At 42.0% G+C, this 27,837-nt stretch overlaps 7 protein-coding genes across 10 annotated transcripts; 3 read left to right on the top strand and 4 right to left on the bottom strand.

The window, feature by feature from the left end:
* The first annotated feature begins 2,112 nt into the window (after nucleotides 1-2,112).
* On the top strand, nucleotides 2,113-4,119 carry LOC103992220 (patatin-like protein 2). Its single transcript, XM_009411841.3, has 6 exons — nucleotides 2,113-2,444; nucleotides 2,547-2,725; nucleotides 2,808-2,997; nucleotides 3,085-3,246; nucleotides 3,334-3,636; nucleotides 3,707-4,119. The coding sequence occupies exons 1-6, from the start codon at nucleotides 2,274-2,276 to the stop codon at nucleotides 3,941-3,943; spliced, it is 1,242 nt and encodes a 413-aa protein (XP_009410116.2). The 5' UTR covers nucleotides 2,113-2,273; the 3' UTR covers nucleotides 3,944-4,119.
* A 2,104-nt stretch (nucleotides 4,120-6,223) lies between these two features.
* On the top strand, nucleotides 6,224-11,079 carry LOC103992267 (protein ALP1-like). The gene is made up of 2 exons (XM_065157927.1): nucleotides 6,224-7,920; nucleotides 10,879-11,079. Exon 1 carries the CDS (start codon nucleotides 6,473-6,475, stop codon nucleotides 7,907-7,909), a length of 1,437 nt encoding a protein of 478 aa, XP_065013999.1. The 5' UTR covers nucleotides 6,224-6,472; the 3' UTR covers nucleotides 7,910-7,920; nucleotides 10,879-11,079.
* LOC135642919 (zinc finger protein ZOP1-like) lies at nucleotides 10,210-12,505 on the top strand. Its single transcript, XM_065159399.1, has 6 exons — nucleotides 10,210-10,218; nucleotides 10,879-11,079; nucleotides 11,181-11,301; nucleotides 11,628-11,680; nucleotides 12,115-12,345; nucleotides 12,443-12,505. The coding sequence occupies exons 1-6, from the start codon at nucleotides 10,210-10,212 to the stop codon at nucleotides 12,503-12,505; spliced, it is 678 nt and encodes a 225-aa protein (XP_065015471.1).
* Nucleotides 12,506-13,786: 1,281 nt separating this feature from the next.
* LOC135642091 (uncharacterized) lies at nucleotides 13,787-15,143 on the bottom strand. The gene has a single exon (XM_065157928.1). It carries the CDS (start codon nucleotides 14,991-14,993, stop codon nucleotides 13,887-13,889), a length of 1,107 nt encoding a protein of 368 aa, XP_065014000.1. The 5' UTR covers nucleotides 14,994-15,143; the 3' UTR covers nucleotides 13,787-13,886.
* Nucleotides 15,144-15,886: 743 nt separating this feature from the next.
* Nucleotides 15,887-17,339, bottom strand: LOC103992217 (tuliposide A-converting enzyme 1, chloroplastic-like). The gene has a single exon (XM_009411839.3). It carries the CDS (start codon nucleotides 17,094-17,096, stop codon nucleotides 16,122-16,124), a length of 975 nt encoding a protein of 324 aa, XP_009410114.2. The 5' UTR covers nucleotides 17,097-17,339; the 3' UTR covers nucleotides 15,887-16,121.
* Nucleotides 17,340-18,134: 795 nt separating this feature from the next.
* On the bottom strand, nucleotides 18,135-20,245 carry LOC135584398 (uncharacterized). Of its 4 annotated transcripts, none has more exons than XM_065159018.1 (3): nucleotides 20,049-20,245; nucleotides 19,874-19,899; nucleotides 18,135-18,927 (listed from the first exon to the last, which is right to left on the bottom strand). In XM_065159018.1, the coding sequence occupies exon 3, from the start codon at nucleotides 18,910-18,912 to the stop codon at nucleotides 18,394-18,396; it is 519 nt and encodes a 172-aa protein (XP_065015090.1). In that variant the 5' UTR covers nucleotides 18,913-18,927; nucleotides 19,874-19,899; nucleotides 20,049-20,245; the 3' UTR covers nucleotides 18,135-18,393. The 4 variants fall into 4 exon arrangements, with proteins under 4 accessions (XP_065015090.1, XP_065015088.1, XP_065015087.1 ...); XM_065159016.1 differs by having other exon boundaries at nucleotides 19,874-19,967; nucleotides 20,049-20,244; XM_065159015.1 differs by having other exon boundaries at nucleotides 19,874-20,244.
* Nucleotides 20,246-20,955: 710 nt separating this feature from the next.
* On the bottom strand, nucleotides 20,956-22,048 carry LOC103992214 (uncharacterized). The gene is made up of 2 exons (XM_009411831.3): nucleotides 21,583-22,048; nucleotides 20,956-21,460 (listed from the first exon to the last, which is right to left on the bottom strand). Exons 1-2 carry the CDS (start codon nucleotides 21,976-21,978, stop codon nucleotides 21,452-21,454), a joined length of 405 nt encoding a protein of 134 aa, XP_009410106.1. The 5' UTR covers nucleotides 21,979-22,048; the 3' UTR covers nucleotides 20,956-21,451.
* Nucleotides 22,049-27,837: the final 5,789 nt, after the last annotated feature.

The raw sequence follows: 27,837 nt of genomic DNA, 5'->3' as shown, positions 1-27,837 counted from the left end.
CTTTTGAATCGATGTAATTTTTATGAAAGCTCTAATTCACACCTCCTCCCCCATGCCAATTTCAATCCTAACACTAGTCACATCTCGGGATGGCACCGAGGGTCGTGCACAACTAGCCTGTGCTAGGGCATCTCGGATTAACCGCTTCGATGCTTAGGTCAGCGAAAAACGGAGAGGGAGGAAAAGAATAGTATAAGCAGTGTAAATGAAAGAAAAAAAAGTTTTTGCCTGACCCCTTATCGTCTGGGCTTGGCTATTATACATGGGCACCAAGTGATTTGGACGTGCGTTAGCAAGGGCCCCTCTTACCGTGTATGGTGGAGGCAGTAATGACGATGGATTGCTGACTTGTGTCCTTTAGCGTCTTGGGCAAATCGTTAGGACACCTCTAGGCTAACTCCCTTATCGATTTTGGGTAGACGGAGAGTGATTCTTCCATCGATTGTTCGGAAAGGAAGATCGGTAAAGCCGAGAGTCATGCTATTAGTCATTAATAAGAAAACACGACTTAGCTGAGATGTCAACTAGGAGATAACTAGAAATGCTAGGGCATGCTATCAGTCACTAATACGATGTATTATTTTTTCAATTATGGTACCACTAAAGAGTGGATCTTATGTGCCTACTTTGAAAAGCTAAGACAAGCAGGGTAGATCCCTTCTGATGATTGGGGTAAGCTGACAGGGCTAAGCTTTTCCCTATCATCTACAAAACTGTACTTGGTACATTATTGCATCATTCTTTACCTAAACTCAGCCAAGAAGAATCAAAACACGATTTGTCTTCCAACAAGCGGACGACGTTCCACTCCACATGATTCATATGAAGGGAAGAACGAGGCAAATGCATGCACCCCACGTTTTGGTTGGTGAAGGAAATTAAATTAGGTAGTCAAATCACATAATTCTCTTTTATTTGTAGGCTTCCACACGGCTACATGATTCTCATGTGTCTCTCGAAACAATTAGAGGATTATTTTTTGGAAAAAATAAAAATGGTGGAAATTAGAAGAGTGCTTTTTTTTAGAATTTTATAGGAGAAAAACTGAAATAAACAAAAAAACATCACTGTGTAAAGGATATAATCAATTACTGATATCGACATCATAATAAATTTTTTCCTCTTCGCTTGTAATATCGACATAATCAAGATTACTAAAAATCCTAATAAATTAATTTTAGTGTTATTTTTAGAAAACAAAAAAAGACTTGTTTTTGTATGATTTTATAATAAAATTAGTTTTAAATAATCTAAAGTTGTCCGATTATCACTTTTATTTTTCTTTCAATTATCTCATATTATTAATTTTTATATATTTTTTAATTATCTCACTTAGCTAGTTTTCAAGATCTAAAACTAATATAAATAAAATACTTCCTCCAAATATATGAAATCATAAAAAAATATATCTTTAAATATTATAAAAGAATTTTACTATAAGAAGTTGATTTCTCTCATCTTCATCATTCGTTATAAAATCAGTTTGTTAAAATCCTTTCTAGTAATATTTTTTTAATTTTATTTTCATTCTACATCATTTTACGGGGCAAAGAGGCCCCTAATTTTTTAGTGATATCATAATTAATTATACTTCAAATTTTGTCATGATGAAGTCTACAGCCTTTCGAGTTCCGACAAATCATGGCTCAATAAGATTCTCAACCATGCATATGCCGTAAAGTCAATTATGTTTTATCCCTCTCAATATAAATTTCCAATGATAACTGTGATAAAGACACCTATCTAATGCATATTAATACGCTTAGGTTGGGTGATAATAAAACATCAAGTTGCAAATTACAACATAGGATCCCATGCTTTCTCATGATTTGTAGCACTGTTCGATGATCATTGATATAAGCACCATGATAAATCAATTGGTACCAACTTCGTACATGTTGTAATAGATTTCACTCGAGGGAGGAGACATGACATGTGGCTTCAATAGTTTGGACCCATTGGAAATGGGCCGATGTATATTTGTTTATTATTGTTGATAGGGTCAATAATTAAGTGAGAAGATAAAGGCTAAGTGGAATCGAGACGAATTTAATGTGTGTATAGGATATAAGGACATGTTTTCGTGCAATTCGGGTGAGATGAGTTCGAAGAATTCCAACTCGTGTGAAACATGTGTCGTATTCGGAAGCGCATCGATAGATCTCCATCTATATAACAAGCCCCATACTCCGGTGGGAGCTCGTAGATCAGTGAAGACCGAATTCTGCTGCTTCTGCTCGCCTTCACCACCTTGGAAGCTTTGAGATCCGGCCATGGCGGAGACGACCAAATCGAGCTCCCATCACAGCCACCGTCATCGCAGGCATCCGCACACGCCGCCGCCCTCCAAGGGGAAGCTGATCACGGTGCTGAGCATCGATGGAGGAGGCGTTCGAGGCCTCATTCCGGGGACCATTATTTCCTTTCTCGAATCCAAGCTTCAGGTCTGACACCATCGTCTTCTTCCTTCCTGCGTGCATGCCCCATGAACCAGTTGCTATAAATCTGTCCATGCAGTGAAACGTATTTATGTCGTGTGGGTTCAGGAACTGGATGGACCGGACGCCAGGATCGCGGACTACTTTGATGTGATTACGGGAACGAGCACAGGAGGATTGCTCACGGCCATGATCACTGCTCCGAACGAGAACAACCGCCCGATGTTCTCTGCAAAGGAAGTGATCGACTTCTACCTCGAGAACAGCCCCAAGATTTTTCCTCAAGGGTAAGTTAAGGAGTTCATGCACAAGCTCACGTGCGTGTGCGCACAAAACAGCTACTGTTAACGCATCTGAATTCCCTTGCAGAAAAGGATTTCTCAGCTCGGTGACGAAGTTAGCCGGTGCGATCATGGGGCCGAAATATGATGGGAAATTTCTGCACACCAAAGTAAAGGATTTGCTCACCGAAACAAAGCTAAGTCAGACCTTAACCAACGTGATAATCCCAACTTTCGACATCAAGCTTCTGCAGCCAGTCATCTTCTCATCCTTCGAGGTACTGATCTTGGTCGTCTCGTAAGCTTCGACGCTGAGATTCGGAGTCGAGGCAAACTTGTGCTCATCTGATTGACCTACTGTTCAGGCAAGACTTGCGGCTCTCAAGGATGCTCATCTTGCTGACATCTGTATCAGTACGTCGGCCGCCCCAACCTACCTCCCGGCACATTACTTTGAAACTAAAGACTCCGACGGAAACACTCGTAGTTACGACCTCATCGACGGCGGCATCGCAGCAAACAACCCGGTGAGCATGATTTTGCTGACTTGCGACCGCGTTATACGTCCTTGTTTTCAGATCGATGACTATCTTGTCACTGTTTGGTTGATTTAGACTTTGGTTGCCATGAGCCAAATCAAGAAGGAAATCGCTTTGATGAACAAGGATTTTGCCAACTTTAAGTCGATAGACTACCACAACTTCATCATCATCTCGATCGGGACTGGCTCGGCTAAGATAGAGCAGAAGTTTAGTGCAGATCTAGCGTCCAAATGGGGAGTTCTGCAGTGGCTGTATCATGGTGGTTCGACCCCCTTGATCGACAGCTTCTTTCAAGGAAGCGCCGATGTGGTTGACATCCACATGTCGTCTCTGTTCCAGTCACTTAATTGTGAGAAGAACTACCTCAGGATTCAGGTAACTTGGGCATTAAAATTAGTCGCTGCTGTTCTTATCTTCGCGTTCAATGAATGATGTGAATGTGCAGGATGACACCTTGGTAGGTGAGAGGTCATCTGTCGATGTGTCCACGAAGGAGAACCTACAGGAGCTGGTGCAGATCGGGAAGAACCTTCTAAAGAAGCCAGTTTCGAGAGTCAACCTGGAGACAGGCATCTTTGAGGAGCTCGACGGAGAGGGAACCAACGCAGACGCGCTCACCCACCTCGCGCAGCGACTTTCCCAAGAACGGCGCCTCAGGAAAGCAAACGCCAATGGCCACTGAGAAAGATGGCAACGCAGCTAGCGGCGTCTCCCTTACAGTCTACTACAAGAATGCATTTGCTTCTTCCTCGTTGTTTCTGAGCGTGTCATGATGTGTGTCAGTTCAGTGTGTAATTAAAGGAGCCGTTCTTTCTCCTTTGCACATTAACTGCAATAAGCATGCTTTCCTTGCAACAAGCAACAGTGGTGCCCGATGCACGCTATGACCACTGATTCCTGTTACATGCGGCAGCTTTCCTCGTGCTTGGCAGTTCCTTTCACGCACTTCTCAAGTCTCATCAAAAGCTTGCTTATGGACCATAACAAGGACTGCACACCGAGAACCGTGGTCATCAAATCTCCACTGGGAAGAACCAAAGCATCTTTTGAAGTGTATGGAAGAAACAGGATGAGCCAGCTGCCCTGAACAGTGATTGTTTTCCGGTGGAGAATCTCGTACGCATTTGAGGGATGTCAAGTCATGCTCAGTTAAAGGTGAGTTGGATCTCCGTGATGATCCACTAACAGAAAAAGAAAAATACATTAATGGGAGACAATAAGAGATTGATAAGTCCATGAAAAGTAAATGGATAAATTAGACTGGGATTATATTGAATCCTGATTCAATCATTTGGTAAAGCACAAGACAAACCTAACTTTGGGCCCCCCTTCTTTGACTTTTTGCACTGATCTGTCATTTTCCACTTTTGTGTAAAGTTTTTTAAGTTATCTTTGGGAGATTTGAAAAGTGATAGAATTTTAGTTAATTAAATAAAAAATATTCTCTTGATGTGATTAGAGTTACTATTATACTCCCATAATAAGTAAATATAAAATCCAGATGCATATATTCATTCAAGTTTTAAGAGTATATATATATATATAAAATATTCCGTTTCTTCGTATGGTATCAAAGTCATAAGGGTAGTAATCTATACTTACAAAATCTCCTTGTTAGAGGGAGAGAAAAGAATCAAAAAACTTAAAATCAAACTCAAACGTAAGAAAACTAAATTCTTCATTATCAGAGATTTATTATAAGATTATTGAATTATCTCACTCAAGTATAATTTTTGTATATGTCCTCTCATATAAAATTTAAAGAATTTATATCTTTTCTCTCTCTAAAAACTCTAAAAAATGTTATATAGATAAGCAAGAGAGAGAACTTAGGAGCACCAAAAGTTTATAATAACTTTTTCTTTTTCTTATTAAAATCTAAAGATGCATTAGATATTTATAAAAAAACTAAACTCTAATTATATATGTATTCTTTCTCTATAAAAATACTCCTTTTCGTACCAAGATTTTTTATCCTCTTAGGATATTGGTTTCAAAAATCATAAAATATTTATCAATCCCAATAATTTCTCCTTTAGTGTGTATTTTATTCACTTTTATATATCCCGAAGAGAAAAATTTTTGTTTTATGCTCCTTCCAATATTCAATGCTCATTCTTGTTGAATCAGTGATATTTGGGCTCTGATACTATTTTGTTGGGAAGGGAAAGAAGAACCAAAAAACTTAAAATCATAAGAAAAAACTTAGAGATTAATATATAAGAAATATAATAAAAAATCGATGTAAGGTTTATAATATGGTTGAGTAACTCTCATCTACAATAAATTTTTTATAATATAAAATCAATTACAAGACTCTTAGGTTATCCACACTTAAAATCATAATTTCTTTATATTCCTCTCACATAAATTATGAAAAATTTATATATTTTTTTTCTAGAAACTATAGAAAGTTTTATATCTAGACACCCTAAATAAAAAAAAAAAAACCTAATAACATATGCTGCTTTGTTGGGACATACAACAGTGTTCTTCTGAAGAGTAGGTCATTAAAATCATTTTGCATTCATTTATGTCGATTCAAACAGTACAGTGACGAATCACTATAGTGTTGCTTGAAAATAATAGTCACCATGCTACCGATCGTCCTTATCTTCCCATTCAAATTGTTGGAACAAAGTTAAGAGAAAATAAGCAGTTCATGATAGTCTTATCAAGTCATTTTCAATTATTGCCCACTAAATTTTACTTAAGATTCTTTCTTCATAGAATGCTCGCACTCACTTTCAGCTTACGTGAACCATATTTCACTGTGCATGTCAACTATCCCATCACTGAAATATTCGAAGCCTAACTCGTGCATTTCATGCACGCTCTTATTCATCTCGAATTGGGCCTCTCTATCGGCCTGTTAAGTAGGCGACATGAGGGCCGAGGCTCGGTCTGGTCTTCCCCACAAGAACACAAGCCCAAACGACAAGGCCGTAATAGCCCTCGTCGTTGTCTTCGGCTCCACAACGCAGAAGTGTTTTGGTTTGGTTGGAGCGCACTACAGCAACCGAGTTGGAGTTGAACGCTCACGGTTTGTTTCGTCGTCGCGTTCTGCTCTGGAAAGCCGTTTGCCTCCCGAGTTGTGCGCATCGAGGAGTCTCCGCCGTGTTCTTTCCGTCTCCTCTCCCTTCTTCCCCGTCCGTCGTCATTTGGGGAAGAGAGAGGAGGGAGGAGAAGAAGAAGAAGAAGAAGAACAAGGATGGATGATCCGTCCTTGTTGCTGATGCTCTCCAGTCTCCTCCACCTCCACACCTACCTCGATCCCACCTCCTCCTCCAACCCCCCTTCCTCCTCCGCCGCCGCCGCATCCTCCGCTGCAGCCCCGCTGCTCTTCTTCGCCATCGCCTCTGTCCTCTCCTACGCCTCCTCCACTCTCCGCCACCGCCGATCCCGCCGCCGCCGCCGCCGCCGCAGCTCCTCCTCCCCCTCCCCTCCTCCGCCACCCCCTCCCCCCCGCTCTGTCGCCTCCCCTTCCACCGGCTTCTTCTTCCTCTCCTCCGATCGCATCCTCTCCTTGGAGCCCTCCGCCCGCGACGCCCGCTTTCGCTCTCTCTACGGCGTCTCCCACCCCGTCTTCGAGACCCTCCTGAAGAACCTCCGCCACCTCGATGCCTCTGCCGCCTTTCCCTCGTCGCTCCCTCTCGACCGAGCCTTCTCCGTTGCCCTCGCCCGCCTCTCCCGCGGCCTCTCGTCCCGCTCCCTCGCCCGCTCCCTCTCCCTCCCCCCAGCCCTCGTCTCCCGATGCACCCACGCCCTCACCCGCCTCCTTTCTACTCGCCTCTACCCCCGCTACGTCACACTCCCCGCCAACCCCGACCACCTCCTCTCCACCCTCCAGTCCTTCAAGGACATCACCGCGCTCCCCAACCTCGCCGCCGCCATCGCCTCCTCCCCCGTCCGTCTACGCCTCCGGCAAGCCCCTCATCCCAACCCTTCGCACCCCAATTCCGCCCCCGAACCCGGTACCGACCTCCTCCGATCCCCCAGCCGTTCCTTCCCCTCTATCCTTCTCCAGGCCGTTGCCGACCACCGCAAGGTCTTCTGGGACGCCTGCGTCCGCGCCCCTGGTTCCTCGGACCCTGCCTCCCACCTCCGAGACAGCAGCCTCTACCGCCTCCTCCTCGACAACAATGGCAGCAGCGGCGCCCTCCCCCTTCGGGACCACGTCATCTCCGTCCGCGGCCAGCACGTGCGCCCCTACCTCGTCGGGGACTCCTCCTACCCCCTTCTCCCCTTCCTCCTCACTCCCTTCTCGTCGTCCTCGTCGGCGGCCACTTCGAGTGCCCCCGCACTGGAGGCATTCGATTCTGCTCTGGCTAAAGGTCGCGCAGCGTCGGTGGAGGCTGCTATCGGGTTGCTCAAGGGAAGATGGAAGATACTTCGGAACCTCAACGTAGGGCTTGATCATGCGGCCCAGACGGTGGTCGCATGCGTGGTTCTGCACAATATGTGTCAATTCGCCAAGGAGCCGGAAGACGAAGGGAGGTACATGTGGCGGGATCCGCCCGAGAGTCCGCAGCCGGCCAGCCTGGTGGAGAGTGAACGATCTCTTCACTATATGGGTGAGAGCTTGAGACAGGCATTGGCGGAGGATCTCTATGAGCGACAGCAGAAGCTTGGGTCAGGAGCAAGGTGAAGTATTGACAGGTGAGGAAAAAAGCCTGTGTTTTGCCAACCCATTTCCTCGACTGACATTAACTGCGTCAATTCAACCTTGAGCATCATCAGAAACTTGTCTCGCTTGTGCTTTTGGCAAACTTCTTGTCTGTATAGTATTGCTTGTAGAATGTTTTATTGCTTGTAGAATGTTTTGCTGGCCTCTTGTGGTTCTTGTTGTTGTCATCCTTGTCTGCAATGCTTATTTAGCTTGACGTTGACTAGACAAAACAACATCTCCACATGTTTGATTGAAGGCAATTGTTTGAAGCTTAGCGTGAATAAAATCATGGCAATTAACTATAAAGAGCACTTTTTTGCAATTGTTAGATTTGCAAGCTTGCTGAATTGTTGGTAATGATCCCTGTCTCTGGTTCAAAATATTTTTATGGGTTTGAAGGGTTTCTATTGAACCTTTATTTTTTAGTTCATTATAATCCTTGGGACTTTGTATCATATGATCAGTTGGTGATTAGATTTCTGAATGTTTTTCAATAGTTTCTTATCTTTGATTTGCTTTATGAATCACATAAAATCAGATACAAAGATCACCCGACGAAAATAGTTGGCGAACAATTTACTATGCTCATTTTAAATTCGTCGTTGTCTCCTTAGGTGTCTGGAGATATGCCCTCTTTTGTAATCACCTCTAAGAGATCTGGGTTCTCCCTTGCTGTCTTGGACTTTGAATTCTTCCCAACTATTGATTCATTCACCACTTAATTTATAAGAATGATGTTATGCAACTTCTTGTTGTTTGTCATGTAAGGTATACAACATCCTTGAGTGCCTCATTTATTGGGTAAGGGAGTGCAAAATATTGATCATGTGTGTGGTCATTTTCAACTAGAACCAGAGCTCCTAGGATTAGAACAAGCATCACAAGGCCTTCACCCATTGAGTTTTGGTACCTGTGGTTGATTAATGCCATTTAGAACCATGACTCTTGATGCAGTACATATCTTGATTGCTCAATCAATCACAATTTTGCACTACATCATCATGTCAAAACTGCATGTTCCATCATCCACTCTGTTTTCATGTTCAACACCCAAACCTTGGTTTGTGGGTTATCAGCAAACAAACAAGGATGGCAGAGTAAAGGAGACTCATTTACAGGTACTTCTTCATTGTATTACACTCACCATATGTCTCCTATTTATAGTTTTCATCTGTTCAGTCAGGCTGAGATATTTCTATCTTATTCAGAAGGAATTTATCTCCATTCTCTGAAGATCATGCCAACATATGTCAGGTTGCATATGTGGGGGGAGGTAAAAAGTAAGGAGAGGTATTGTATTACCCAATCTCTATGATATAGTGTCTATACTTCAAATTGAGAAAGGCTTCGTAGTATCTTCAGAATCAGTCACAGATTTTAGATTGTGATTGATATGGAACTGCTAGCTAATGTCAAACTGGTGTTATCTTGAACAGTCTGATAGTTGTGTCTAGTACTATGTTCATCCACATATCTTGAGGCTTCTGAAGTTCCTGAATGTTGCAATTATTCACTTCTTCATATAAACTCATACTATTTTCTATTTGCTTGTAATATTTAGTTTTTATATTCACAGTAACCACTGTGAATATATATAAATCAGGTAGAAGCTGTTTGCAGGTCTTTAACAATGCTCTCTGTAATGTGCCTTTTATTTGAATGTTCAAGGAAGATGATGAATCCCAAATAAAGATATAATATATTAACTCAAAATTCAGAGGGATTAATGCAACAAAAATTCACTTTATGCAATTTTTGCAGTTACTATTTTCAGTGCTGCTCTTAATAAATCAGCTTATGCACACACACCATCATTAATCCAAATGACCATTCGGTAGGTTCTCTTATCCAAGTATTACCTTTGCACTTCCTTTTATATATATATATATATATATATATATATATATATATATATATATAACGAGCTTTTAATTATGTATAATACATATTACTGAATTGGTCCGGTTCGGACCCTACCTTATTATTACGGTCGAGTTGGGACCTCCCGGCCCAAACCCGATTTAGGTTCTACAAAGCCGGCTCAATTGGGTCCATCGATCGGGTTGGGCGAGGGACGTTTGGGTTTAACGAACCCAATCTCCATCAATGGTCCCACATCTGAATAAGCTCGGATTGTATATTGACGATCCGACTCGATCCGATCCGTTAACAGTTTTTGATATATTCATAAACCTCGATCGAGACTCTTGCCGGAAAGGAACTGCGATCGCCAGAGCTCGCCCTTTCTCCTCGAGAACTCGGTCCTGATCGTTTCCAGCATGACGGAGGTAACCGCTCTCGATTGGTCTATTTTTTCAAATTAGGGTTCTTTGTCTCACTCTATGGAAGGGGCATAGAGGAACGGTGCAAAAGCTTCGATGTGAAATAACATTTCTGGAATAATCTGATGTTTAGAATGATGATGATGGTAATCTTCTTTTGGTTTATCTCTTTCTTGAGTGGCAAATGAGATAAGGAACTTGATGATGCCGTTTTGATATGTGTACTGGAGGAACAGTCACTGATTTCTTGCAAAAACAATTGGGGGCAAATTATTCGTTTTGAAATTTACATGCCTCTGGATGCTGGTTATATTACTTCTGTACAATCTTGAACCATATGTTGATTTTGAAGAAGGTATAAATGAGATTCAGAAGACTGATGGTTGCATGCTTTTTTTGATACTAGAAATAATCTTTAGATGGATAAACAGTGTTCGAGATATGGGGATACCAGTATTTCTGATCACCTTAACAGTATTATGGTTCCACCTTTCTCCTTTTGCCAGGAGTTATGTGAATCCTTTGTCAATAATATTCTTTTGATTATTGCAGTAAAGTGGTCGATCTAGTGAAAGAAAATTTGAGCTTGGTTCTTAGAGTCATTTCATTGCTGTCTTACTATTTCAGAAGCAGTTTATGGTATCTTTTTCTGCATGTTTTTTGCAGTATTGGGTTAGTCAAGGAAAAAAATGGTGTGATTTCTGCAAGATCTATATTGCAAACAACCCTTTGAACATCAGAACTCATGAACTTGGTCAGCGCCACAAGGACAATGTTGCTAAGAGGCTTGCTACTATGAGAAAGGAGAGCGCTGCCAGGGAGAAGGAACAAAAAGAAGCAGCACGTGCCCTAAAGGAAATAGAAGCAGTAATTTTCTTATGAACCATGACATTGATGTTAATCTAGTGTTATTATCATGATTGAAATGTTTGTTTTGATGATTCTTTATATTTTAATGTGTCATGCAGAAAGCAAAAAAGAGCTACCAGAATGATTTGGCTTCTTTCCAGAGAGTTGATACTAGCGATGGACTACAATCTAATAAGACAATTACAGATGAAGCCCAGTGTTCAGCTGCAACTAGAAATGGTAACAAGACAAATATTCTTCTCAAATTAGTCTTCTGAACTTTGAAAACCAACATGCATACTATTACTTCCACAGAACTTGATTTGCATACCATGTCAACAGTCACTTGCATGACACATTATTAAACCTTTTCCTTCACTCACCATGATATTCCGAGTAATATCAACTAGCTGACTCCGCATTGTACGGTAAGGTTGCCAGACTGCAAACCAGTCATCTAAATTTGTCTCCTATCTAAGGAGTTCAATACTGAGATCTTCATATGTTGATGATTCCAGACATTGACCCTATTTGTCTGGTAACCTGAACCCATATCCACTGTATAGACTTGAATGGTTTGTGGATGCAAAATGTCATTGTTATTAGCAGGATCGAGTTGGTCCATATCTGGTTAAACTTGATGGCCAAATGTCAGGGTGAGCGGGGATCAGGTCCATGGGACTTCCATTTTGGACATGTCATGGTGGCCCAACTATGAATTCTAAAATGATTTGCACAAAGTGCAAGAGATGTAGACTAGGGCAAATGTTGGAATCATGGGATGAGTTATTTTCAGGAAACTTGGTTTCTCTTGTCTTTGAATTTTTGTTGACTTGTCACAATTATGTTTTGAGTTACTGTAGTTGCATGACAATTTTGGCCCTATAAAAGGAGGCCTTATGATGATGTATTAAAAAATGGATGAAGTTTTAACTGAAATAATCATGTTATTCTCCTATTTTAACATCAAAATCTCTGGACCTCGATAATGTCACAACTTCATTATGTTTCACTCTCAATTTCGATGGAATGATGAATGATTGTGTTGTGCAGAAGCTGGAGCTCCAGGGTTGGTTATCTCAACACAGAGCTGTTAAGCGTGCACAATCTTCAGCGACTGTTAAAAGGAGAAAAAGGGATGATGAGAAAGCGAAGATGATATCTAAAGAGGAAGCGGAGGCTCTGAAGGCAATGGAGGCTGCAAGGAAAAGAATGGAAGAAAGTCATACTGATATTTCTTTTATGAAGCAAAACCTGACAGTACTTCATTTATTGTATCGAATGGTATGTAACCTTGTGCTTGTTTGACTGGGCATCAAATGAGAACCACTTCACAGTACAATCCATGCCATGTTATTTGTTCCTGTCTTGTTCTTATCAGTCACATGAAGCTGGCAGTCCAAGAATTCTGCATCTCACCACAATCCGCGGTGCCGCATTCTAAATCGCGTTCATATGTTCGGACTTTGTTCAAAGCCAGCATGACGTTGCTACTGTTCCAACCGCTCTCTCTGTCCCCGAGGGAGGTCGTCAAAGAAATCCGCTGAGCATTTCATCATACAGCTTGCAGGCAGGCACCCCGAAAGATGACCCTATCACCCTGCAACACCACGAGCAGAATCGAGGTGGAAGACGATGTGGTGCTCCGCCTTTCTCGATCGATTTGCTTGTTCTTTAGTGTCTTCTATTGTGCCGACCACCCACATGTGGAGCTTTGACACGCCCACCATTTTAGGCCACCCAACTTGCTGGTGGAGTTAACCCCCATCACTCCTAAGCTTGATTGGAGATTGTGATCGACAACAACATCTAAGAATACAGACAGTGCAATATACTTTCCACAGGTAATAATAGTCTATTTTCCAGTACGATAGGTTCAAGCGACTCACGATAAGCCTAATAAATAACGCTGTGGACTTTGGGTGCCTCCTTTCTTGCCATCCACATCATAATAATTCCTCATAACATAGCCACAAACTCTGATCGTCGGACGGCGTTTTGGTCGTTGGAATTCGGCTTCAGAAATCATCCACCAGATGGAGAGCAGGTGATGCAAACACAGTGGACTCGAGTTGCATCTTCGACCTGCTATGATTTCTATCCATCTTTTGCTGTCCATTTCTGTTGCCCATCGACGAAGTTAACCTTTCATGATGCAGTGTAACTTCTGTTGTCCGGCTATACCCATTTGCTCTCTTTGAGGTCGGCAACTTCGACATGGAAATCACGATGCTATTTGATGCTCTCATGCGTTTGACTTGTGCGAGCTACAGACCAAAACCTACAGTAGTACTCTTCCTCTGTAATCAGCGTCCGTTTTCACCGATCGGATTGGACTTTCTGTCCAAACCCCGAACGACAGGAGCAGAACTGTCGGAGAAAGCAGCGAGGTGTGGTACGTGGAGAAGGCCCCGGCGGTGGGGACACCGATGTAAAGCCATGGCTCACATAGGAAAAGTCAATGGAACCCTGCCGTCGAAAGCTGCGATGCACGCTGCGCCGTGCCGCAGGTTCACTGTAGCTGAAGCAGATGGCCTCGACTTCTACTGTGGTTTCACCTTCTTCACCGAGCGTGGGCTGACATTGCGTTCTTGCTGCCGTTTGTCCGTGGGAAACCTCGACATATCTTGCGTGTTTATGTTCATATGCGCATACCAGACTCTTCTGCAGGGTAACTGTTCCCTTTACGTTCATCATCTCAGATTACTTGATATGAGACAGGGAGTAAATACGTAACAGAGGAATAGAGATTGGTGTTTTGAATTGCATGAGGCGTCGTTCTGATTATTATTACAAGCGAAGGACAACAAGAATCTTCATCATCGTCATCGTCGGCTGTCGAATGCCCTGGAAATGCTGAGCACGGCCGGGTTGAAGCGGAGGCAACCGAAAAGGTTCTGCCGGTAGGGAAGTGCGGTCTTCTTCTTCAGCTCCTCCGAGGCTGCCCGGTTCGCGGCATAGTGCATCTCATGCGAGGACGCACGCCGCCTCCTGATCGACCCGCTGCTGTCGGTCGATCTGAAGCTCGAGTTCTTCAAGTCCTCGGTGGTGGCTTTCTTGTTTGATGATGATGGTGGTGATAGCAGAGTGTACTTGCGGAGAGGATCCTTGCTCCGATTGCCGGTGGCGCGTCCCTCAGACGCACTCCGGAAGAGGAGTAAATCCATTAGCCGCCACTTCTTGCTTCCGCTGCCGCTGCCAGTCTTCAGGGCGGCTGTGGAAACGGTGGGGGGAGGAGGAGAGTTGTTGGCAGCTGTCCTGAAGAGACCCCCTTCTCTGAGCGGAGAGAGCGATCTCCATCCCTTCCGACGTCTGGAAGAAGAGAACGAGGGAGGGTTAGGTTTCTTCTCGCTCCCTCGATCTCTCGTCACGTCCACCGTCGCTGCGGAGAAGGGCTCAAACTCTTCTCCCCGTCCTCCACTGCCTCGGTGGCAGGGAGACCACAAACCCCTCTGCTTCGGTGACCTCGGCGAGGAGGCCACGCTGCTCGCGTCTTCCATAACCTGATGTGTCACTCGACGAGGGGGCTTCAGCGGCCGGATCCTCCCTTCTTCGAAGAGCTCATCGGCGGTGGTCAGCACCGGCAACCCATCTTTGTCAAGGTGGCCACTGAACTCAAAAACGAAGTCAGACACGTCCTCCTGCTCATCCTTGGCGGATCTGCCGCGGGGCTTGGTCGTGCCGGGCTTCTCCTCCAAGTCGAAGCCGTTGCCGGAGGCAGCGGCCGCCGGAGGGAGAGAATCGTTGTAGGAGACAGCGTCGAAGCGGGCGTAGATGGCGGAGGCGCGCGTCGGGCTGGTGGGAGCGCTGGTGTAGTGGCGGAAGAAGTCGAAGGGTTCGCCGAGGAGCTTCGGGCTCGAAGGAGCGCTCACGTAGGGGCTAGTGCATGCGCTGTCGAAGTGCAAGTCTTGCACCGGCACCACCACCTCCATCGTCACCCCTCTCTCTCAAGCCTTTCTGTGTGTCTCTTTTTCTTGATGGCCTTCGAAGAGGAACAGCATGGAGATACGGATGGAGAACGAAGGTGGAGTCTTAAATGAGGAAGGCTGCGGGGAAGGTGAGGGGAAGGGAAGAGGGAGAGTACTGTTTGACCAAAGAGGAGAGACAACAATCAAATCCTACAGTAGATTTGGAGGTTTGCAGAGCTAAAATATAAGCCGCCTTTTATTACTCTTTCAGCTTTTCTTCATCTATTTATATATGTTTTTCGCAGCGGTATGATTTGGACATACCTCCTAACAATATAATATATCATACGAAAAGACAGAACAAATCATCCAAATGGAACAGACGACGTTGGATTCTTCGAGTAGAATCGTCCAATAACACGTGAGATTGTGTTTCTTGCTCTCCAAAACAAGCCACGTTGGAGAGTGGAGTCCAAGTAATAAGTTGCGGCTATTCGACGATTTTATGGTTTACACTAAAGAATAAGTTTATATTTATCATCAATATTTCATTGGATAGCAAATATACTTATATAATAAAAACATATCATCCACTAAAAATTTGTCGAAAGTTTTCTAACATTTCACCACCTCAATTTAAATATTTTAGAAAACGATAAATCATCCTAAAAAATTTATATAGCAACGAGATAAACATATAAAGCTCAGCAAACGATTAACATAACATATTTATAACGAAAATAAATTATCAAATATAAAACATGATATAAAAGTTCATATAATCACTTATCAAATATAGAATTAGAATATCGTTTCATTCAAGGATCGAAATTAGCTCTCAGGATATAAGTCTGTCTTATCTCAATCCCAAACTAAATTAAATTAGGACTCACATTTGACTTATATTTATTTGTAAATCGACCAAAAAGCATCTGAACCTCATTTAAAATTAAAAGTAATTGAATCGCCTTCAAGCATTTCTGATCCCAAATACCAAAAGAAAGAACAACCCTTTTTGTCAACAGCCAAAGGATCAAACTTGTTCATAGCCAAACCAACCATGAATTGACATGATTCAAACTCTCACGACCAAAGAGGATCGATTCAGTGAGATCGCCGGAATCGCTCTTGCCATCCACTCATCACATGCAACTAAAGATTAAGGAAGGAGCAAACAGCCCTGTGTTGGGCTATGGCTTCCTCGCAGTCCGTCTCGAAGAGATGGAAAGTGTGCGCTTTCCCTTCCGCCTCGAACAGCGTCGCCTCCCCTTCCCATCCACTCTCCCTCAGCCTGCCATAGTACGCCCGTCCCCGGTCCCTCAGCGCGTCCGCCCCGCCTACGCACACCAGCGCCCGGTCGCAGCCCAAGCCCGCCAGGCTCGGCGCCGCCTCGGCCACCGGGTTGATCATTGGGTCGTCCAACCCCGACGACGACGGGCACATCGTCCTCCACAGCGTCTCCAGGTTCTCCGTCGCCGCCGGGTAAATCTCCGCCGATTCCACCCTGTCCGATCCCAGGAAGTACGGGTGGATCAGCGCGACGCCGCGGATCCTCACGCCGCACGGCAGCCCGCCGATCCCCGCTCGCATGGCCATGTGGTGGGCTATGTTGGCCCCCGCGCTCTCGCCCGCGAGGAACACCCGCTCGAAGTCGGCGCGCTCCGCCAGCCACGCCTCCGCCGCGGACGCCCCCCCTCCTCCCGCGTGGCCGGCCACCCAGCGGAGGACCGTCCACGAGTCGTCGTGGGCGGTGGGGACTGGGTGCTCCGGAGCGAGGTGGTAGTCGGCCGAGACGGCGATGACGTGGGCCTGAGCGACGAGGGAATTGAGGTAGTTGTGAAACAGCGGGATGAAGGCAGAGCCGAGGCAGAAGCCACCGCCGTGGAAGTAAACGAGGACGGGGAGCTTCTTCTCCGGTCGATCGCCTTCGCGGAGCCTCGGGATGTACAGGCGGGCCGAGACTCCGGTTTCCGGCGAGACGAGCACGTCCTTGGACGAGACTCCGGTGGCGGGGTCGACGGAGGCGGGCGTGGCGTCTGTGCAGAGGTAGCGCTCGACGCGGCCGCTCTTGAAGACGCGGATGAGGCGGGGCGTCGTATCGTATACGATCTCGTCGTCGGGATTCATCGGATCGCACGGTATTCACGAGAAGCACCAGCAGATGGGGGAGCACAGGAGATAGTGAGGACAGCGATGATATGGATGCATTACGTCTCCTTCCTGGTCAAAAGATTGGCACGTGTGGCATGTGGATGTGAGAGAAGTGGGTTGACATAGTTGACGTGCCAACGAGACACAGAATACGAGGGCCCCTCCGTAGTCTCCAGGCGTGGGCCCGCTTCTCTTTTGTGAGAATGGGTATGAACTCATGGGGGATGGGAGTTCGCAGCAGGAGAAAGAGTTACTTTTATTGGATGCAAGTGTTTGGTGGTATGTTGCAAGTGGATGCTGCCACATCAATTGCAGCTCATTCTATTTAATATATTTCATATAATTCACCTTAATTACATTTCATACAAATGCAAAAGATTTAATTTTGAGTAACTATGGGGACTCAAAATTCATCTAAACTCAATCTTATCCATCCATTTGATGAACTGCAGATAAAACTGTCAACATTTTTACCTTCAAAAGAAAAAAAATCAAAATAATATCTAAACACTGACTTTATATTGATGTCATAACAAATGGACAAACTTCAATTTGCTATGTAAGGATGAATCAACTACTGCAAGTCAGTATCACATTATAATATAGAGTACACTCTACAATGACAGAAGTAGATTCATGATTTTATTATTATAAAATGACATGGTTATTAACTACAATAATTTTTCCTGTCACATACATAATTTGTAGTTTAAGAAACAAATCTTACCCTACACTCATCTGCAGAATAAACTATGACAGGTCCCATTAATTGTCACCACAGTCAAAATTTAATATTACACTTTCCTTGGTGGAAGGATCAGAATGCAAAACATCATATTCAGGATGGTGGATAAGGTCAAATTCAATCTTTAACCACATCAGGACACAAATGCTTACCCAAACATTCAATACAAGTGACAAAGCTTCATCTCAATATAGTATTTGTAATACAAGACATAAATAAGGTCAAGTTCAATCTTGAACCACATCAGGACACGAATGCTTACCCAAATATTCAATACAAGTGACAAAAGCTTCATCTCAGTAAAGTATTTGCAATACAAGACATTCATAATATGGTTGCAGTGGCGCTCTCTTTTCTGAAAGTATTAATACATTGAGCATAACAGACAAAATTAGATTACTGTCTTAGACTGGCAGGGCACCTATCAAAATTTTGCTCCCCTGTAAGTCGAGAAAAAAAAAAAATACAGGGAACAGCAAAATAGACACAAAAAAGGTGTTCTTCCATTGTAAGAGAAGTGAATCCAATTCAAGAACTGCGATCTATCGTCAGACGAACTTTCAGTGAACAAGAGCCACAAGGAATAAGAACTGAAGCTGGTAATGAAACAGTCGATGAATGTACTTCTACACTCTCTTTATCCAATATAATGCCCATCTCTTTGAGCTCCGACCATGTGATGGAAAAGTAGTCACCACACCTACACTCATAGAAAAGCTCCTCAAAATCACCAACAGACTCCACAGACATATCTCCCAATTCAATTTCATTAGCCGGAACCTCCAATTCCTGTCTCATCGATTGCAACTCCTTGTCGTAGTTTGCCCTTGACATAGAATCTGAAAGTACTTCCCATGCCTTCTGCACATCTAGAAAATCTCGTTGGTGATCTGTAGATGCATCAGATTTCTTGTGCAGCTTATCAGGATGAGAATTCAGAATGGCGGTTTTGTAACTTGTTCTGATCTCATCATAACTTGCATGTTCTTCAACTGACAAGACTTCATAGTGGGTCCTTTGGAACAAGCTTTTACCAGTAAGAACCATGGCTAAAAGCTTAACCTTCAATGCAGTCATTGGATATAAAAATAAGATTAAGCAAAATGAATGCCATATGAAAACCTACAAACATGTACTGAGGCAACAAATAAGATAGTAAAATAAATTATTGAAACAAAATTTCATAATAAACTTTTGGTAAAAAGTTATCCCTTGGAGTTCCAGCAAAAGGCATCTCTCGTATGCATGTATTCAAAAGTTCACTATCTTCTCAAAGATGGTAGGATTTTGCTGAAGAAACTCCACTCCCTCACATGGAAACCTACCCAGAAGAGAACAAACAGATCCTGCATTTTTTTTTCCTTTTAAAAGAAGTGGATCTTTGAACATATCCCCAGCTTAAAGACTAGTACAAAGTCAATCTTCAAGCTTGAGCTGTTCTTGACAAAGGATATCTTAGCTAATATTTATGTTAGTGAGGGATTAGTGTTTTCCCTGTTTTAACCGATAAAGAAACTAGTCCAAAAACATACATTTTATTGCAGCAAAATCCTTCTGGTTCTGTAACTATCAACTCAGTGATAGTCTATCACTAAACTATGATCTAACATATTGCTATTCTCCTCTCGATAATTTGCTTACGTTTTAGCAATCCAAAGGCTCAAATTTTCAATTATATCAATCAAAGAAGGTGAAATGCACAATTGCAATGGATTTTAATTGTAACATATGATAATCTGTAAGTTACAAGATTTATCATAACTTGATTTCTAATAAAAAAAATTCAGTAACATAACCAAGTATTCGATTACTTCTTGTGTTGATCGACTAAGTGAATTCTGTAACATAAAACTCATTCCTAATCACAATTTATATGGATTGTGTCAAAAGAATAAACAGAAGTCAGAACTAAGCCATCCATATTATTCCTTATAGTTGTCTATTTCGAAAGAACAGGAAATTGTGATGAGCAGTTGAGCACCGCTATCCTATGCGTTGCAAAGCTAACCTGTCGCGCAGAGGGCCGTCTATGGGCTGTTAAGGAGAAGACAAGCAGCAGCGCTCAGTTAGGGGAGGGAAGTAGTTGGGGATGACGAAGGGTTCTGACGGTGGAGGATGGCTATCACATAGAGAAGAGAAGGTGGTAGTCATAGTGAAATTGAGGAGAGGTGAGAATATCGTACCGAAACCGAAAGACTGGGCAGCGACGACCGTTCGAGACTACCGGAGAGATCAGGCTCGAGAGAACCAGAAGGCAGCGGTAGATTACCGGCTCCGGGGATCTCTCCGGCGGCGGCGGCGGCGGCGGCGGATCTTAGTTAGGGTTCACCGATCCGTGGTCGCGCGTTTGGGAAAAGATCGCGATCACCGAGTTATTCCCAACCGACTTATACCGACTTATACCCAACCAGCTGGACTCGACTCAGAAAACTCGAACCGACTCGTGCGAGTCTACCGCGTTTACCGAGTCGACTCGCGAGTCGACCCGAGTCCAGGCGTCCAAGGCCATCCCTGTTGCTGCTTACAGAGCACTTTTTCCTGCAGCACGCTAATCATTTTATCTTGTATTCTAAATGGAGCTTTCGCTTTCTACATAGAATGCTTTAGTAAGAAGGTATATTAATGCTTTCTTAAGAAGATGATCAAGAATCGCTGGCATTCTCGAATTCCAAGTAGCGGTAAGAATCCTCCTCTTGTATCACAGTCGTCGTCTTTACTTGTATCCGCCACTGCCAAGTACAAACATTAACTGAAGCTAACCCCACGCATTAAAATGGTGATGACATTAATTACTTCGATGTAGCTCGTGAATGCACTTGAGGTGAGAGTCCAGCTTTTGGGGTTCGCCATGAGGCAAAGAAGGCGAAGTTTCCGTAGTTTCTTCCAAGGAGTCAAGTGACCTCTAAAGTATTTTTATCTGCACGCTTACAGCCTACTGCCTCTCTTAACTTAGTTTACTTCTTTGTCTTCTTCTATCATTATGAATCGAGATGTCAATGACGGGAAGAAGAGAAGAGTTCAGTTCTGGGTGTAACAGCTAATTAATTAAGATTGCTTTGGAGATGAAGGAGACAGGAGTCGATTCAAAATATATTATTAGCATGCACGTTCTCAGTCTCTGTTGCTCCACCTCTAAGGACAGGGGTAAGGACAGCACCAAACCCTAGAGGGGCCAAGCAAGATTGATGTCAGATCAAAGTCATGGACAGAGATTTCAACTCAGGCTCAGAGCACCATTAAGTTTCCAGCTGCGCAGATTTGTACAGATGGAACTGATATGGAAAGTAGACAGCTGAATACCACCCTGGTCCGAAAATACTGTGGATTTCCTTCCCAAAAGAACAAAGCACAGATTAATGGAAGAGTTAATGCCATCCAACCAACCCCACACGAACGACTCAAAGTTTCTTCACGGTCATCCCTGCTAACTTGGAAAAAAATCGAAGGAGCTCCCTCTCAAATCCCAGTTTCCACAACCTTTTCACCCAAGCGAACGACAGCAGCATCAGAGTGAGATGAAGCAGAAGCGTTCTATTTACTGCACACCTCCTCCCTGACCGGAGATTAGGCTCCGTCGTCGTTGGATTCATAGATCCTGTGAGAACCAAGAAAAGTATGCATGTGACGAAACAAGATCGAGGAGGCCAGGAAATTGAATGCACCAATGTCACATGCAGAAAGAAACAGATGTTGTACATGTATGTCACCGATGCCAACCTGTGGAGACTTGCCCGGGAGCTCGTCTTCCTTCTTGTCACCCTTCTTCGCCGCAGTCTTCCTGAGCCCAAGGAGGCCCCTCCACTTGATGGACCCCTTAGGCAGCCGCTCCCCGCTGCCGTTGGCACGGAGTTCGTCGCGGAGTGTGGTAATCCTGTGGCCTCCGCATTGATGGTTGTCCTTGAGAGGAAGAAGCCGACCCTTGAAGAAGAGCTGGTCGGCGGCCATCATAGGGTGGCTCCCGACGGAGAACTCGAAGTCGGAGTCCGGCGGCGGGCCAGGGGTGCGCGCTGGCGGCGGCTGCATGTTGAAGTCGCTCGAGAACGACATGCGCGGGCTCATCGCCGCGTCGTGGAGGCTGGGATGATCCGGATTGAACATGTTAATGCATGCCATGAACAGAACAAGACTTAAACCAAACCACCAGCCCAGCCTCCCTCCACTCCTCCTCTCTTGTGTTCTTCTCTCACAGTGGAAGATAAGCTACATATAACACAGTGGCTACCTCTATATATATACACATACAAACAGAGAGAGAGAGAGAGAGAGAGAGAGAGAGAGGTGAGGGATGGGGACAAGGGTTTTGTGATTATATTATGGATTGCATGGGTTGTAGAGATGAATGGCTTAGGATAGCATCTAGATCCGTCGTATACTGTTCAGCATCAATTAATGGTTTGGCTCTCAATCTGTGTACGTCTGGGTCGATGTCTGGATCTGTACGTGTGTTGCATGGAGTAGAAAATGTGAGGGACAGCAAAGGTAGACTCGAGCGTGTATAGGTATAGATATATATCCGTGTGTTCCCTATGGCTATTAATCAATACCTCCTCGGAGAACTAATTGGCAATTAAAGACAGATTTGACGTTGTTTTCTGAATTTAGCGAGACAAATTTGATATATCTTCCAGCATTTATTTACAGTTTAATTGATTTAAAATAAAATAAAAAGGAAACAAGAACATCTCTTTTTGACCTCTTTAATATGGAGACCGATGATGGCTGAGAGTTTTCCTGAGGTTAATATGGGACAGCCTCCGATCAAATCTCTAATCGGGAAATCTAATCAAGATTAGATCCAAGTTGATAGGTAATTAACGCTCCTGTATTTATTATTGGGAGAGACAGCTTTACACCATTACCAAGAAAAGCGAACAGCTACACATACTGTAGTCTATTCGTAAAACAGTACACTAAGACAAGTTTGGAGCCATCTAAGAAGCTGGTAGCGGTGACATACTGCAGTGGCCACAAAGCAATATTGACACTGGGGAATCTCTAATGAGTAACATGATCATGCTTTTGCAATGGAGATGGAGGTCAACCATTAGGTTTAGATGTCTCATAGCTCAAGCATGACAGTCATAAAATATTTTTTGAAATTTTTGCCTTAATTTTTTATGATTAGGTGATCATGTCTTGTGTTTTAAGTTGATGATTAAGATCAAGACAATGCTGAATAAGCAGGTTTGACTCTTTCTATATGTGAGGTTCTATATCTTATATGGCATTCATTTTAAAGCGCCGTGAGTTTGGGATAATAGCCTTTGGACGTGCATGAGATGCATGCAATTAAGAAGCAAATGGTCTTAGGAAAATGAACCCAATTAATGCCTACATTTCAGCTGAACTTTGACATCGACGGAATTATTTATTACTCTCAAGAAAAAGAAGATAATTAGCCTAAGTTAAATTTTGTTTCTTGACCAAGATAAATTAGTCAAAGTGATTTGTGTGAATGCATGTTTTCTTTTTATTGGTCAATCTCCGTTGAAGTGTTTACATAAAATTAATGCCTGATTCGAAAGGTATATGCATAGTTCATTCATTAGAGGACTATTTTAAGGGAGTAGATGCAATTTAATTTGGTTCATAGACCTAAAAGTTGGGTCACGAAACCCTACCTTTGAAGCATCCAAGCTGACACTAACCAGTGATGTTACCACAGTAAGGTAATGTAGGATGGAATCCTGTTAGATAGAGGACATAACTAGTACATGGTATGCCATCCCAAGGTTGGAGAGATTGTGAAGCATTCTGAACATATGGTCAGACACAGACAGCAGAAGACAAGACAACATTAAAATTGTGAAGCAAGATAGATACACCAAATACTTTCTCATGCACCCCCCATTCATCATTGCATGAGATCTCCACCATTAATTAAGATACATTTCACATCCAGTGAACACAATAACGCAGAAGAGAAACTGAACTCCACTATCACAGATCTTGCCATATGATAAAAGAAGTGAGCACATCAACGAGATGTATTCTGAGGTGATGAAATGTGAGCACATTAAGGAGCATGAAAGACAAATACAATAGTGGAAGAGGTGTTTAGTAGTTGAGCTTGTTGTGACGTGCCTTTAGTTTGTATGTATCTGACACTATAGTCAGTGATAATAGAGAGAGCAGCAAAGTGATGGTTTGGAATGACCTTATGGAATTGAATTGTGTGGTTTTGGATAAAATCGAAGAAGAAAACCACCTTAACAATGTCTAAATCATCGAGCTCTTCGCATCACGTGTTCCCACTTTTTATTTAATTATTATTTTTTTAAAAAAATTATTAATTATATTTAAATTAATTAATAGAGTCTTAATTAAATTAAAATAAGAAGTTTATTCTTGTGAGCTTTCAGAGAGGATTAATAGAGTCTCTAGAGCTTTTAGAGAGAATTAAGAGAGTTCTTTATGTTTAATTAAGAGGTGAACAAAAGAAATCGTACTTGAGTGAGGATAACCCAATTGTAATTAATATTATATATTGAAGAATCTGCTTTTGTAGGTGGGGATTTGTCAATGTTAATTATGCTTTCATTTTTTGATATATTTCTTTAACTTATTAATTTCTAAGTGTTTTATTTTTAATTCTCTTCTCCCTTGACAAAACAAAGTGGTATCATAATCCAAAAGTTTTGATGCTTGGAGATTTAACAAAAATATCATCGATTGTTTTTATTGGTTTTACTATGAAAAATTTTGATGGAAGAAATAATTTCACCTTATTCTTACAGTCATATGGTATTTTTGTGTATCCGTCCACAAAAATCAGTTTTTCTAAAACCTTTTATGGTCTCGTAAGGACCTATAAAAGAAAAGATAAATAAAAAAAAATTAACTCAAGATCTACAAGTAGATATTTCAACAAATAATTAATAAATATTATAAATTATAAATATAAATTTTATAAACTTTAAACGATCACATGAGAAAGGATATAAAGTGATTCGCTTCGACTAAAAGTCCCTACAAGTAATCACATAACACAGTTATTGAGCAAGACAACGAAGCAACCATAATAATACCCCAAAGGCCCATTTAATTATATGTTATCGAGGAAGTTTCAAGGTGTTGTACTACTAGCTAATATTTTACACCACTTAGTAAAATTAGAAAACCCTTAAAATGATCATATAGATGGCTTATTTTTGGTAATTTTATCTATGCATGATAATTACACATAACCTATATTTACAATACTAGAACAGCTATAAAAGCCAATCATAACAGGATCGTTAAGTTTACTATAAGCTCTTAATAAGTTATTGAACACCTTATGTATAGATTTATCTATGACAATTTCTCTCACTTATTCCTTTGACATTCTCTTCGAAACCTTTATGGATATTACATCTTTTTATCTTTATTAAATCTTCAATCTTCTACTTTAACTACGATACACGTATCTTAACTTTTAACTGCTCCCTATTGCTATTGTTGAATAGTAAAAATTTAATCTGTCAATATTGTTTTAAGTTGCCAATGACTTTGACTTTAATGAAGGATCGATTGAGTTATGTTGATCTTTAATGATTCCTAACACTGCTTCAATTGGATGAATGTTTCTTAGAGCTTTAACAAACAATATTTTACAAACTTTAAAGTTTTTAAGATTTTTCTTTTACAAAATTTGTCTATCGGCTCCTCTTTTATTTAGTTATGATCTCTAAGTAGGTCCATATCACTTTTTTTTTTCTAATTAATACTTTATTAAAAAATAAAATGGACAATCTACTTTCAATAAAATTAATCACCATTGGTACGAATTTGACAACTATTGTCTTCTACTAAATTCCTTCAAAGCATTTTTTAACATGTGTAGAGCTCATTTGCTGGATAAATAAGAGAATCGAAGTATTTAATTTCACCAATTCTCTTAAGAGTTGAGAAGATAATAATTATTTAACTTTGTTCGCCTCTTCAATGATTGTATTTTATATATCAAGTTAACTACTAACCTTTATCTACTCTTTACTCATACTTCTAAAGCACCTATAATGTTTGCACTCCTTGCATTCCTATCGAACTTTCGGAATACAAAAAGTCTTGCCCAAAAAGAGTAAAATTTCACTCCGTCTTAGAGCAAATTTCCAATAGTTATGATAACATTTGGGATTATACCATCTTCTTTATCATTTTCATCGACTACTCCTTTGAGTAAAAAGGTACAACATCATATACTACCTACTTTGTCCCTTGGTTGAGCACTCCTAAATCAACCCAAAGTCGCTGACTTACGACTATCTTAATGAGAAGCCAATCGACACCGATCTTATAAAGTTTCCTAACCTCTGCCCTTTTGTCTTGTCTCGATACTCAAAGTTTATCTCTGTATTCTTTATCTCCTTGACCCCGTTTTATGACCATATGCTCTTCATCTATGAGAGCAAAGTATCGATTACTCTATAAAAGTCTTATCTCTATAGTACAATGATACTATCATGCCTATGGTCATACTATTAGTCATCTTACATATGTGTCTCTTTCTTTATAATTAATATATCTATTTTTTAAGCATGCAACACTCTTATGAATCCACTGTTAGTCATATTTGCTATATAAGTCAATCATGTGAGTGATGACACGTGAGACTTGAAACGTAATCTTTTTGCTTATTATATTTTGACATTTTATCACTTTATATTGACTATTACATATATGCATGTATATATTATGATATCCTTGGATCTATGCAATGAGAATCAGATCGTGATGAGATCACGATAATGAGACCGATTCATTTTTAAACATAAATCCTAAAACATCGAGATAACTGAACAGCCCGATGTGTTGTATACCCATCCATATGATGGATGCAGTTGGTCTCATAGCTGCTCATGTGGGAACACTAGGAATACAATACAGGTGCTCATTGTGGAATGAGTTCATTGATTGATTTACTTATGAAATACTGAATGGTTGATGATGCCTTATTACCAGACAGTGATTTCGTAGTCCTAGTGGTGTATATGATCCTTAGACTTAAGACACAAAGGATGTTCTGTATGAGTGCTCCACTCTTTGATACTAGACTTATAGGTCTGGATGTCTCGGATCTAGCACAACTGGTCATCAGGAGTGACACTCAACCTCACGAGGGCTATTGAGTGTCGATAGAAGATCATCCATTCTCAGTGTCATGAGAGGAATATCTCATGTGTTCTTGCTCAGACAAATCCCTAGCGAGAGTCATTCGTATTGAGAGAGAAAGGGTTCTTTGGGAGAATCCGATTAGAGTGAGACTCGAGTAGAAACCGTATGAGTCTGACAGCACCATGCCTGGTATATAGTCTCTAGGATATTAGATTAATGAGAGACTATATGTACACGATAATTGAGGACAGACAAGTCCAATGGATTGGATTCCCCTATATCATTTGGGGACTACGGCGTAATGACCTTGTATATCTACAATCGATGAGTCCAATAAATTATTATGGAGATAATAATTCACTATGCCAGAAGGAGTTCTGACATGTATGACTCACGATTAACTCAATATTGGGCCTAGAGAGTCACACAAATATGATAAGCATTGCGATGAGAGTTCGGATATGAGATATCTTATTGGATATCCAATAAGCCCATGAATTATTAGATCTTATGGATGAGATCCAATAAGAGCCAATGATAGATTATTGGATAGAGATCTATAATCTAAGAGGCTTGGGTAGTTGGATGGAGATCTAATACTGTTAGGATCAAGAGCACTAAGAGGGGGGGGGTGAATTAGTGCAGCGGAAATCTTATAATAATTTAAAACCAAAAAGCTGCGTTCGTTCAAAAAACGATTATGATGCAAAAGCAAATTCTCAGTTTGTATCTAAGTACAGTTTGCGTCTAAGCGCAGATTGCGTCTAAACGCAGTTTTACGTCTAAACGCAGTTTTACGTCTAAACGTAGATTTACGTTTAAGCGCAGTTTTACGTCTAAACGCAGTTTTACGTCTAGACGCAGATTTACGTCTAA

The sequence above is a fragment of the Musa acuminata genome, chromosome BXJ3-7 (assembly GCF_036884655.1).
Source record: "Musa acuminata AAA Group cultivar baxijiao chromosome BXJ3-7, Cavendish_Baxijiao_AAA, whole genome shotgun sequence".
Taxonomy (NCBI): Eukaryota; Viridiplantae; Streptophyta; class Magnoliopsida; order Zingiberales; family Musaceae; genus Musa; species Musa acuminata.
Note: the sequence above shows the minus strand (reverse complement) of the source record. Positions and strands in the feature narration are given on the sequence as shown.

Coding starts and splice junctions, on each gene's coding strand:
- LOC103992220 (XM_009411841.3), top strand. CDS start 2,274: ATGGCGGAGACGACCAAATCGAGCTCCCATCACAGCCACCGTCATCGC. Junction 2,445..2,546: donor TTCTCGAATCCAAGCTTCAG/GTCTGACACCAT, acceptor GTGTGGGTTCAG/GAACTGGATGGACCGGACGC. Junction 2,998..3,084: donor TCATCTTCTCATCCTTCGAG/GTACTGATCTTG, acceptor CCTACTGTTCAG/GCAAGACTTGCGGCTCTCAA.
- LOC103992267 (XM_065157927.1), top strand. CDS start 6,473: ATGGATGATCCGTCCTTGTTGCTGATGCTCTCCAGTCTCCTCCACCTC.
- LOC135642919 (XM_065159399.1), top strand. Junction 11,681..12,114: donor TTATTAGCAGGATCGAGTTG/GTCCATATCTGG, acceptor TGTGTTGTGCAG/AAGCTGGAGCTCCAGGGTTG. Junction 12,346..12,442: donor TTCATTTATTGTATCGAATG/GTATGTAACCTT, acceptor TGTTCTTATCAG/TCACATGAAGCTGGCAGTCC.
- LOC135642091 (XM_065157928.1), bottom strand. CDS start 14,993: ATGGAGGTGGTGGTGCCGGTGCAAGACTTGCACTTCGACAGCGCATGC.
- LOC103992217 (XM_009411839.3), bottom strand. CDS start 17,096: ATGAATCCCGACGACGAGATCGTATACGATACGACGCCCCGCCTCATC.
- LOC135584398 (XM_065159018.1), bottom strand. CDS start 18,912: ATGGTTCTTACTGGTAAAAGCTTGTTCCAAAGGACCCACTATGAAGTC.
- LOC103992214 (XM_009411831.3), bottom strand. CDS start 21,978: ATGGCATGCATTAACATGTTCAATCCGGATCATCCCAGCCTCCACGAC.